The sequence below is a fragment of the Mytilus californianus genome, unplaced genomic scaffold, assembly GCF_021869535.1.
Source record: "Mytilus californianus isolate M0D057914Y unplaced genomic scaffold, xbMytCali1.0.p SCAF_8, whole genome shotgun sequence".
Classification (NCBI taxonomy): Eukaryota; Metazoa; Mollusca; class Bivalvia; order Mytilida; family Mytilidae; genus Mytilus; species Mytilus californianus.
Genome location: NW_026262734.1, coordinates 113432459 through 113445120, shown reverse-complemented (window position 1 = coordinate 113445120; position 12662 = coordinate 113432459). Strand labels below are relative to the sequence as shown.

Here is a 12662-nt window from a genome sequence, read left to right as displayed (position 1 = left end):
TGAGACACAGTAAAAATATATTACAAAGTTGTATACATATATACTATTATCCTTTAAAAACGCATTGAACTGTTTCATCAGTTATATATATGATCATGAGCATGTCAATTAATTAGTTGCCCTTTTTGATTTTTTCCATGACAGAAGATGCATAAGGTTAATTTAAAGGATCAATAAATACTTAAAACACTTTTTATTTGATAATGTAAGTTTTTTTGGCTTTGTTGTTTCAATACTAATAATAATAAAAAAGAATACAACTTTTGCAGAAGTTTCTTGTTAGAAGTTTTTGCAATTTGAAGGGTTTTATGATTTTATTTGAGGCAAGTTTTGTATAATCAAACTTGCCTTGAAAAATACTCTACACATACACTAGTATGCAAGTGTCTGATATTCAGCTCACTTAATTAAATTAATCTAAAAATTTGGAACATATTAACTAGTATTAATACAATGTAGAAAGGGCTTAAGATTTAAATAACTTCAAGTTTTTTGTCTTTTTATACGCCCGTTTACGGGACGTATTATGGTATACCGTTGTCCGTCTGTCCGTCCGTCCGTCTGTCCGTCTGTCCGTCCGTCTGTCCGTCGTCAACATGTCGGACATTAACTCAAAAATGCTTTAACCAATTTGCATAAAACTTTGGTGAATTGTTTATATCTATTGATGTGAGCTCCCTTTCGTTTTTTATAAAATTTAGATTTTACGTTTCCAAGTTATGGGGTTTTATTCATTAAAAAAAAGGGGGATTTTCCAGTTTTCGGACAATAAGTCAAGAATGCTTTCACCAACTTGCAAGAAATTGTGGTGAATTGTTTATATCTATTGACATGAGCTCCCTTTTGATTTTTATAAATTTTAGATTTTACGTTTCTGAGTTACAGGGTTTTATTCATAAAAAAAGGGGGGATTTTCCAGTTTTAGGACAAAAACTCAAAAATGCTTTCAGCAATTCTTATGAATATTTGGTGAATTGTTTGTATGTATTGATGTAAGCTCCCTTTAGAATTTTATAAATTTTACATTTTACATTTCTGAGTTATGGGGTTTTGTTCATTAAAAAAAGGGGTGATTTTCCAGTTTTTGGACAATAACTCAAAACTGCTGTCACCAATTCTCATGAAACTTTGGTGAATTGTTTATATCTATTAACATGGGCTCCCTTTTGATTTTTATAAATTTTAGATTTTACGTTTCCGAGTTACAGGGTTTTATTCATAAAAAAGGGGGGGATTTTCCAGTTTTCGGACAAAAACTCAAAAATGCTTTCGGCAATTCTTATGAAAATTTGGTGAATTGTTTGTATGTATTGATGTAAGCTCCCTTTAGAATTTTATAAATTTTACATTTTACATTTCTGAGTTGTGGGGTTTTATTCATTAAAAAAAGGGGTGATTTTCCAGTTTTTGGACAATAACTCAAATTTGCTGTCACCAATTCTCATGAAAGTTTGGTGAATTGTTTATATCTATTGATGTAAGCTCCCTTTTTATTTTCATAAATTTCTAATATGACATTGAGAATAAATTGAACTTTATTTGTTTATAGTCTGAAAACAGATATACTAAGTATTGCACAACAGCAAGAAATCTTTAATTGAATATAAATTCAATTCATATAACCAATTTCAAGTTCTTTGACTACATTTATTCAGAAACCTATAATATGTCAAATATTTAATTACAATCCAAATTCAGACCTGAATCAAGCTTGAATATTGTGTCCATTTTTGCCCCAACTGTTCAGGGTTGGACCTCTGCGGGCGTATCTAGCTGCGCTCAGCAAAGCAGTTTATTTGGATATATATAGATGCTTAATTTTAAAACTGAATGAGAATAGAAATGCTTTATGTTTTTATAATCATTGATGAACTAAGAATATAATAAAGCAGTGTACAAGAATTTTTTATTTAAATGCACCATTACAAGGGAGATAATTTTTAACATTTAACATTATATTATGACCCCCTCCTTAATTTGTAACTACAATGTACTACACATTTTTTAAATGCTGATTTCTTTTCATTGAGTTTTTGAAATTTTGATTGGCAATTTTAAAGAATCAAGATAGGATGTGATGGGATAATCGATTAGCTCAAATTGTCTGTCTTTTAACATGAATCATGCAAGGCTTATTCATAGCTAGTGTTTCACCTCTATGTTTTCATTTAGAATGAATTGGAAATGTTGTTGATATTCTGACATATCCTTCATCAGGTCTTTCTGAAACAAAATTAGCATAAATTTATGATCAAAGGGAGATAACTAATATATTGATTACAACATGTTGAAAATTTAAATGTTTTGTTTTTCTCTTTCAATATTGTATACTGTAAATTCTGTGTACTGTTATTTTCACTGATTGAAGTACTGTCATGTTTGTAATCTTCCCCTCAATGAGTTCATACTTAGTTTAATGAAAATATTGTGTTGTGTTGTATTGATACAGAAAAAAAACATGCAGTTGTTTTCTTCTTAAAATCTGGATAAGAATTTTTATGTGTACTGTTGACTCATTATTATAAAACCATGAAATTATCCATCTAAAGAGCACATTTTTATTCAACCACAACCACAGAAGTTGATAACAATGAATATAAATGAACTAACCGTAAATAATATCTATGGTTATGAAGATAATAAGAATTTTCTATCATGACTTTGCATAGATAATGCATTTATTAATAATGAATTATAATAACACAAGTTTATAATTTAACCTATGACCTTAATTGATAATTTCAGGCTCCAGTGAAGGGAAATGCATTATCAAGATTAAGACAGATATTTACTCAGGAGATATTCAAAGAACAGGTATATAAAACAAGGCTGTAGGCTAGAGGTGTATAGGGGTAGGTGGTTTGCCTTACCTAGACTAAGACAGATATTTACTCAGGAGATATTCAAAGAACAGGTATATAAAAAAATTAAATATGAAGTTGAAGAGCATTGAGGACCCAAAATTCCTAAAGGTTTTGCCAAATACAGCTAAGGTAATCTATTCCTGGGGTAGAAAATCCTTACTATTTCAAAAAATCTCAAACTTTTGTGAACACTTACTTAATAAAGAACTTCTAAAGGCTGCTTACCTACCTTGAGGATTTTAGATCACCTGAATGGGGGATTAATAACCCTTCATGCCACACATCAGTGAATGTTAGCAAGTTAAGATCTGGTTTTATTTTGTAGGTTGTAACTACACATGCAGTCAAGGTACCAGTCACACCTAATTTGAATGGTCATATGACTGGATATCTACCAATCAACAGTGTTTATCAGCTTCTGAAAACAAGGTCCTTTTCAAAGTACAAAGTTCCTATAAAAGTAAGTTATTATAACTGTCATTAAACAATGAAGATTTAAAATATTTCTTGAAAAATCTTTCTCAAATGCTTGTATTTAAAAAAAAAAATGGATATCCCTACATGAAAGATGGTCACAAAAATATACTGTGAATCAACTATTGTAAATTCAGAAATTATTGCGAGGTTTTTATTAAAGCGAATAACGCGACTGGGTGAGTATAGCAATAATAAGAACACGCATTTTGGTATATGATACATATATCCGTATGCAGATTTTCCTGAAATTGCAATAATCGAACTTGCATTTTTGTCCATTCTTCAACAATCCCAATAATATCTGAATTTACAGTAATTTAGTAAGTGAGGCAAATGTGATATCCTTCCTGAAGGAATTTCAAATGAGCAATGCTTAAGAATAGAAGGAGATATAAATGAATTCACAGCGTTATATTATTTAACTTTTACAGGACTGGATCTACAGACAGATTTGTAGTAGTGGGTGTCCACTCCACAATTTACTACCATCCCTTATTGAGGTCTATGTGAACTCAATCATCATCAAAAGTACAAAGACTGACCATCTTAATGAACCACTAAGTAACCAGGAAGTCTTAGATGTGTATAAATCATCAGTGTTTGGTCAAATCAGGGGAGATAACTCATTTAGTCATGAAGATAATTCTGTATCCAGTCATAAGGGAGATAACTCTGTATATAACTTGACACCACAGTTAATTGTGTTATATTATCTGCTGTTGTATGAGGATACAGTTCTGAATCACATGAAAATAATAGGTAAGTTATAAATTAATGGTCAAGTAAGGGAGATAACTTTAAAATAGTTCCAAATATGTAAAGGTAATTCTTGATTTTATTATCTTTACATGGAATAAATGTAATTGTGTGAAGGAATTCACAGTCTTATGTCTGTCACAATCACCTTGACCAACAGTTTTTTGTTTGTCCCTGTGGAGGCTCTATCATAATCACCCTGACCAACAATTTTTTGTTTGTCCCTGTGGAGGCTCTATCACAATCACCCTGACCAACAGTATTTTGTTTGTCCCTGCAGAGGCTATATCACAATCACCCTGACCAACAATTTTTTGTTTGTTCCTGTGGAGGCTGTATCACAATCACCCTGACCAACAGTTTTTTGTTTGTCCCTGTGGAGGCTATATCACAATCACCCTGACCAACAGGGTTTTGTTTGTCCTGGTGGAGGCTATATCACAATCACCCTGACCAACAGGTTTTTGTTTGTCCCTATGGAGGCTATATCACAATCAACCTGACAAACAGTTTTTTGTTTGTCCCTGTGGAGGCTATATCACAATCACCCTGACCAACAGGTTTTTGTTTGTCCCTGTGGAGACTATATCACAATCACCCTGACCAACAGGTTTTTGTTTGTCCCTGTGGAGGCTATATCACAATCACCCTGACCAACAGGTTTTTGTTTGTTCCGGTGGAGGCTATATCACAATCACCCTGACCAACAGTTTTTTGTTTGTTTCTGTGGAGGCTGTATCGAAATCAACCTGACCAACAGTTTTTTGTTTGTCCCTGTGGAGGCTATATCACAATCACCCTGACCAACAGTTTTTTGTTTGTCCCTGTGGAGGCTGTATCACAATCACCCTGACCAACAGTATTTTATTTGTCCCTGTGGAGGCTATATCACAATCACCCTGACCAACAGTTTTTTGTTTGTCCCTGTGGAGACTCTATCACAATCACCCTGACCAACAGTTTTTTGTTTGTCCCTGCAGAGGCTATATCACAATCACCCTGACCAACAGTTTTTTGTTTGTTCCTGTGGAGGCTGTATCACAATCACCCTGACCAACAGTTTTTTGTTTGTCCCTGTGGAGGCTATATCACAATCACCCTGACCAACAGGTTTTTGTTTGTCCTGGTGGAGGCTATATCACAATCACCCTGACCAACAGGTTTTTGTTTGTCCCTATGGAGGCTATATCACAATCAACCTGACAAACAGTTTTTTGTTTGTCCCTGCAGAGGCTATATCACAATCACCCTGACCAACAGTTTTTTGTTTGTTCCTGTGGAGGCTGTATCACAATCACCCTGACCAACAGTTTTTTGTTTGTCCCTGTGGAGGCTATATCACAATCACCCTGACCAACAGGTTTTTGTTTGTCCTGGTGGAGGCTATATCACAATCACCCTGACCAACAGGTTTTTGTTTGTCCCTATGGAGGCTATATCACAATCAACCTGACAAACAGTTTTTTGTTTGTCCCTGTGGAGGCTATATCACAATCACCCTGACCAACAGGTTTTTGTTTGTCCCTGTGGAGGCTATATCACAATCACCCTGACCAACAGGTTTTTGTTTGTTCCGGTGGATGCTATATCACTATCACCCTGACCAACAGTTTTTTGTTTGTTTCTGTGGAGGCTGTATCGAAATCAACCTGACCAACAGTTTTTTGTTTGTCCCTGTGGAGGCTCTATCACAATCACCCTGACCAACAGTTTTTTGTTTGTCCCTGTGGAGGCTGTATCACAATCACCCTGACCAACAGTATTTTATTTGTCCCTGTGGAGGCTATATCACAATCACCCTGACCAACAGGTTTTGTCCTGTGGAGGCTATATCACAATCACCCTGACCAACAGTTTTTTGTTTGTCCCTGTGGATACTATATCACAATCACCATGACCAACAGTTTTTTGTTTGTCCCTGTGGAGGCTATATCACAATCACCCTGACCAACAGTTTTTTGTTTGTCCCTGTGGAGGCTCTATCACAATCACCCTGACCAACAGTATTTTGTTTGTCCCTGTGGAGGCTCTATCACAATCACCCTGACCAACAGTTTTTTGTTTGTCCCTGTGGAGGCTCTATCACAATCACCCTGACCAACAGTATTTTGTTTGTCCCTGTGGAGGCTATATCACAATCACCCTGACCAACAGGTTTTTGTCCTGTGGAGGCTATATCACAATCACCATGACCAACAGTTTTTTGTTTGTCCCTGTGGAGACTATATCACAATCACCCTGACCAACAGTTTTTTGTTTGTCCCTGTGGAGGATATATCACAATCACCCTGACCAACAGTTTTTTGTTTGTCCCTGTAGAGGCTCTATCACAATCACTCTGACCAACATGTTTTTGTTGTCCCTGTGGAGGCTATATCACAATCACCCTGACCAACAGGTTTTTGTTTGTCCCTGTGGAGGCTCTATCACAATCACCCTGACCAACAGTTTTTTGTTTGTCCCTGTGGAGGCTGTATCACAATCACCCTGACCAACAGTATTTTGTTTGTCCCTGTGGAGGCTATATCACAATCACCCTGACCAACAGGTTTTTGTCCTGTGGAGGCTAAATCACAATCACCATGACCAACAGTTTTTTGTTTGTCCCTGTGGAGACTATATCACAATCACCCTGACCAACAGTTTTTTGTTTGTCCCTGTGGAGGATATATCACAATCACCCTGACCAACAGTTTTTTGTTTGTCCCTGTAGAGGCTCTATCACAATCACTCTGACCAACATGTTTTTGTTGTCCCTGTGGAGGCTATATCACAATCACCCTGACCAACAGGTTTTTGTTTGTCCTGGTGGAGGCTATATCACAATCACCCTGACCAACAGGTTTCTTTTTGTCCTGGTGGAGGCTATATCACAATCACCCTGACCAACAGGTTTTTGTTTGTCCCTGTGGAGGCTCTATCACAATCACCCTGACCAACAGTTTTGTGTTTTTCCCTGTGGAGGCTGTATCACAATCACCCTGACCAACAGTTTTTTGTTCGTCCCTATGGAGGCTGTATCACAATCACCCTGACCAACAGGTTTTTGTTTGTCCCTGTGGAGGCTCTATCACAATCACCCTGACCAACAGTTTTTTGTTTGTCCCTATGGAGGCTATATCACAATCACCCTGACCAACAGGTTTTTGTTTGTCCCTGTGGAGGCTCTATCACAATCACCCTGACCAACAGTTTTTTGTTTGTCCCTATGGAGGCTTTATCACAATCACCCTGACCAACAGTTTTTTGTTTGTTCCTGTGGAGGCTGTATCACAATCACCCTGACCAACAGTGTTTTGTTTGTCCCTGTGGAGGCTATATCACAATCACCCTGACCAACAGTTTTTTGTTTGTCCCTGTGGAGGCTATATCACAATCACCCTGACCAACAGTTTTTTGTTTGTCCCTGTGGAGACTATATCACAATCACCCTGACCAACAGTTTTGTATTTGTCCCTGTGGAGGCTATATCACAATCACCCTGACCAACAGTTTTTTGTTTGTCCCTGTGGAGACTATATCACAATCACCCTGACCAACAGGTTTTTGTCCTGTGGAGGCTATATCACAATCACCCTGACCAACAGTTTTTTATTTGTCCCTGTGGAGGCTATATCACAATCACCCTGACCAACAGTTTTTTGTTTGTCCCTGTGGAGACTATATCACAATCACCCTGACCAACAGGTTTTTGTCCTACGGAGGCTATATCACAATCACCCTGACCAACAGTTTTTTATTTGTCCCTGTGGAGACTATATCACAATCACCCTGACCCACAGTTTTTTGTTTGTCCCTGTGGAGGCTATATCACAATCACCCTGACCCACAGTTTTTTGTTTGTCCCTGTGGAGGCTATATCACAATCACCCTGACCAACAGTGTTTGTTTGTCCCTGTGGAGGCTATATCACAATCACCCTGACCATCAGTTTTTTGTTTGTCCCTGTGGAGGTTATATCACAATCACCCTGACCAACAGTTTTTTGTTTGTCCCTGTGGAGGTTATATCACAATCACTCTGACCAACAGTATTTGTTTGTTCCTGTGGAGACTCTATCACAATCACCCTGACCAACAGTTTTTTGTTTGTCCCTGTGGAGGCTCTATCACAATCACCCTGACCAACAGGTTTTTGTCCTGTGGAGGCTATATCACAATCACCCTGACCAACAGTTTTTTGTTTGTCCCTGTGGAGACTATATCACAATTACCCTGACCAACAGTTTTTTGTTTGTCCCTGTGGAGGATATATCACAATCACCCTGACCAACAGTTTTTTGTTTGTCCCTGTGGAGGCTCTATCACAGTCACCATGACCAACAGTTTTTTGTTTGTCCCTGTGGAGACTATATCACAATCACCCTGACCAACAGTTTTTTGTTTGTTCCTGTGGAGGATATATCACAATCACCCTGACCAACAGTTTTTTGTTTGTCCCTGTAGAGGCTCTATCACAATCACTCTGACCAACATGTTTTTGTTGTCCCTGTGGAGGCTATATCACAATCACCCTGACCAACAGGTTTTTGTTTGTCCCTGTGGAGGCTCTATCACAATCACCCTGACCAACAGTTTTTTGTTTGTCCCTGTGGAGGCTGTATCACAATCACCCTGACCAACAGTATTTTGTTTGTCCCTGTGGAGGCTATATCACAATCACCCTGACCAACAGGTTTTTGTCCTGTGGAGGCTAAATCACAATCACCATGACCAACAGTTTTTTGTTTGTCCCTGTGGAGACTATATCACAATCACCCTGACCAACAGTTTTTTGTTTGTCCCTGTGGAGGATATATCACAATCACCCTGACCAACAGTTTTTTGTTTGTCCCTGTAGAGGCTCTATCACAATCACTCTGACCAACATGTTTTTGTTGTCCCTGTGGAGGCTATATCACAATCACCCTGACCAACAGGTTTTTGTTTGTCCTGGTGGAGGCTATATCACAATCACCCTGACCAACAGGTTTCTTTTTGTCCTGGTGGAGGCTATATCACAATCACCCTGACCAACAGGTTTTTGTTTGTCCCTGTGGAGGCTCTATCACAATCACCCTGACCAACAGTTTTGTGTTTTTCCCTGTGGAGGCTGTATCACAATCACCCTGACCAACAGTTTTTTGTTCGTCCCTATGGAGGCTGTATCACAATCACCCTGACCAACAGGTTTTTGTTTGTCCCTGTGGAGGCTCTATCACAATCACCCTGACCAACAGTTTTTTGTTTGTCCCTATGGAGGCTATATCACAATCACCCTGACCAACAGGTTTTTGTTTGTCCCTGTGGAGGCTCTATCACAATCACCCTGACCAACAGTTTTTTGTTTGTCCCTATGGAGGCTATATCACAATCACCCTGACCAACAGTTTTTTGTTTGTTCCTGTGGAGGCTGTATCACAATCACCCTGACCAACAGTGTTTTGTTTGTCCCTGTGGAGGCTATATCACAATCACCCTGACCAACAGTTTTTTGTTTGTCCCTGTGGAGGCTATATCACAATCACCCTGACCAACAGTTTTTTGTTTGTCCCTGTGGAGACTATATCACAATCACCCTGACCAACAGTTTTGTATTTGTCCCTGTGGAGGCTATATCACAATCACCCTGACCAACAGTTTTTTGTTTGTCCCTGTGGAGACTATATCACAATCACCCTGACCAACAGGTTTTTGTCCTGTGGAGGCTATATCACAATCACCCTGACCAACAGTTTTTTATTTGTCCCTGTGGAGGCTATATCACAATCACCCTGACCAACAGTTTTTTGTTTGTCCCTGTGGAGACTATATCACAATCACCCTGACCAACAGGTTTTTGTCCTACGGAGGCTATATCACAATCACCCTGACCAACAGTTTTTTATTTGTCCCTGTGGAGACTATATCACAATCACCCTGACCCACAGTTTTTTGTTTGTCCCTGTGGAGGCTATATCACAATCACCCTGACCCACAGTTTTTTGTTTGTCCCTGTGGAGGCTATATCACAATCACCCTGACCAACAGTGTTTGTTTGTCCCTGTGGAGGCTATATCACAATCACCCTGACCATCAGTTTTTTGTTTGTCCCTGTGGAGGTTATATCACAATCACCCTGACCAACAGTTTTTTGTTTGTCCCTGTGGAGGTTATATCACAATCACTCTGACCAACAGTATTTGTTTGTTCCTGTGGAGACTCTATCACAATCACCCTGACCAACAGTTTTTTGTTTGTCCCTGTGGAGGCTCTATCACAATCACCCTGACCAACAGGTTTTTGTCCTGTGGAGGCTATATCACAATCACCCTGACCAACAGTTTTTTGTTTGTCCCTGTGGAGACTATATCACAATTACCCTGACCAACAGTTTTTTGTTTGTCCCTGTGGAGGATATATCACAATCACCCTGACCAACAGTTTTTTGTTTGTCCCTGTGGAGGCTCTATCACAGTCACTCTAACCAACAGGTTTTTGTTGTCCCTGTGGAGGCTATATCACAATCACCCTGACCAACAGGTTTTTGTTTGTCATGGTGGAGGCTATATCACAATCACCCTGACCAACAGGTTTCTGTTTGTCCCTGTGGAGGCTATATCACAATCACCCTGACCAACAGGTTTTTGTTTGTCCCTGTGGAGGCTATATCACAATCACCCTGACCAACAGTTTTTTGTTTGTCCCTGTGGAGGCTGTATCTCAATCACCCTGACCAACAGTTTTTTGTTTGTCCCTATGGAGGCTGTATCACAATCACCCTGACCAACAGTTTTTTGTTTGTCCCTGTGGAGGCTATATCACAATCACCCTGACCAACAGTTTTTTGTTTGTCCCTGTGGAGGCTGTATCACAATCACCCTGACCAACAGCTTTTTATTTGTCTCTGTGGAGGCTATATCACAATCACCCTGACCAACAGTTTTTTGTTTGTTCCTGTGGAGACTATATCACAATCACCCTGACCAACAGTTTTTTGTTTGTCCCTGTGGAGGCTATATCACAATCACCCTGACCAACAGTTTTTTGTTTGTCCCTGTGGAGACTATATCACAATCACCCTGACCCACAGTTTTTTGTTTGTCCCTGTGGAGGCTATATCACAATCACCCTGACCAACAGTGTTTTGTTTGTCCCTGTGGAGGCTATATCACAATCACCCTGACCAACAGTTTTTGTTTGTCCCTGAGGAGGCTATATCACAATCACCCTGACCAACAGTTTTTTGTTTGTCCCTGTGGAGGTTATATCACAATCACCCTGACCAACAGTTTTTTGTTTGTCCCTGTGGAGGCTATATCACAATCACCCTGACCAACAGTTTTTTGTTTGTCCCTGTGGAGACTCTATCACAATCGCCCTGACTAACAGGTTTATGTTTGTCCAGGTGTCTGTATGTCAAACAAATATTTCTGCCACAATTTTCTTTTGATTAACATCATATTTGGTCATTAGCCTGACAGTGATGAGTTTTAATGTGTGCGTACTTTTAGGATCTTTCATATACCTACCTCTTGTTGCTTATACTTTAAATTACTAATGTAGGTATGCTGAGCATGACATTCAATTTCTTGCTATAATCAGTTGTTATTATACCCCACGCAACGAGTTGCGGAGGGTATAATATTTTTGACCCGTCTGTCCGTCCGTCCGTCTGTCTGTCAGTCCGTCAGTCTGTCAGTCTGTCAGTCCGTCAGTCCGTCAGTCCCTCAGTCCTGTTTCTTGTCATCACAACTCCTCTCAAACCACACAACAGAATTTCACGAAACCTTTTTAGATAATAAGGACATACTATGTAGTTGTGCATATCGACAGGAAATTACGATTCAATTCTTTTTCTAGGAGTTACGCCCCTTTGAACTTATTTACTTTAATATACTACTGCAACCTTTTGTCATCGCAACTCCTCTCAAACCACACAACAGAATTTCATGAAACCTTTTCAGATAATAAGGACATACTACATAGATGTGCATATCGACAGGAAATTACGATTCAATTTTTTCCCAGGAGTTACGCCTCTTTGAACTTATTTGCCCAATATACTACTGCAACCTTTTGTCATCGCAACTCCTCTCAAACCACACAACAGAATTTCATGAAACCTTTTCAGATAATAAGGACATACTGCGTAGATGTGCATATCGACAGGAAATTACGATTCAATTTTTTTTCCAGGAGTTGCCCTTTTGAACTTATTCACTTTAATGTACTACTGCAACCTTTTGTCATCGCAATTCCTCTCAAACCACACAACAGAATTTCATGAAACTGTGTAGATAATAAGGACATACTACGTAGATGTGCATATCGACAGGAAATTACGATTCAACTTTTTTTCCAGGAGTTACGCCCCTTTGAACTTATTTGCCCAATATACTACTGTAACCTTTTGTCATCGCAACTCCTCTCAAACCACACAACAGAATTTCATGAAACCTTTTCAGATAATAAGGACATACTACGTAGATGTGCATATTGACAGGAAATTACAATTCAATTTTTTTTCCAGGAGTTACGCCCCTTTGAACTTATTTGCCCAATACACTACTGCAACCTTTCGTCATCGCAACTCCTCTCAAACCAC

The 12662-nt window shown here is 38.9% G+C and overlaps 1 protein-coding gene across 1 annotated transcript in view; it reads left to right on the top strand.

The window, feature by feature from the left end:
- Positions 1–12662, top strand: part of LOC127712701 (integrator complex subunit 2-like) — a 49923-nt gene that overhangs the window by 25371 nt on the left and 11890 nt on the right. The window contains exons 11-13 of the mRNA XM_052219303.1: positions 2746–2814; positions 3190–3324; positions 3773–4100. Of these exons, the coding sequence (XP_052075263.1) occupies positions 2746–2814; positions 3190–3324; positions 3773–4100 (532 nt within the window). The remainder of the gene's footprint in view (positions 1–2745; positions 2815–3189; positions 3325–3772; positions 4101–12662) is intronic.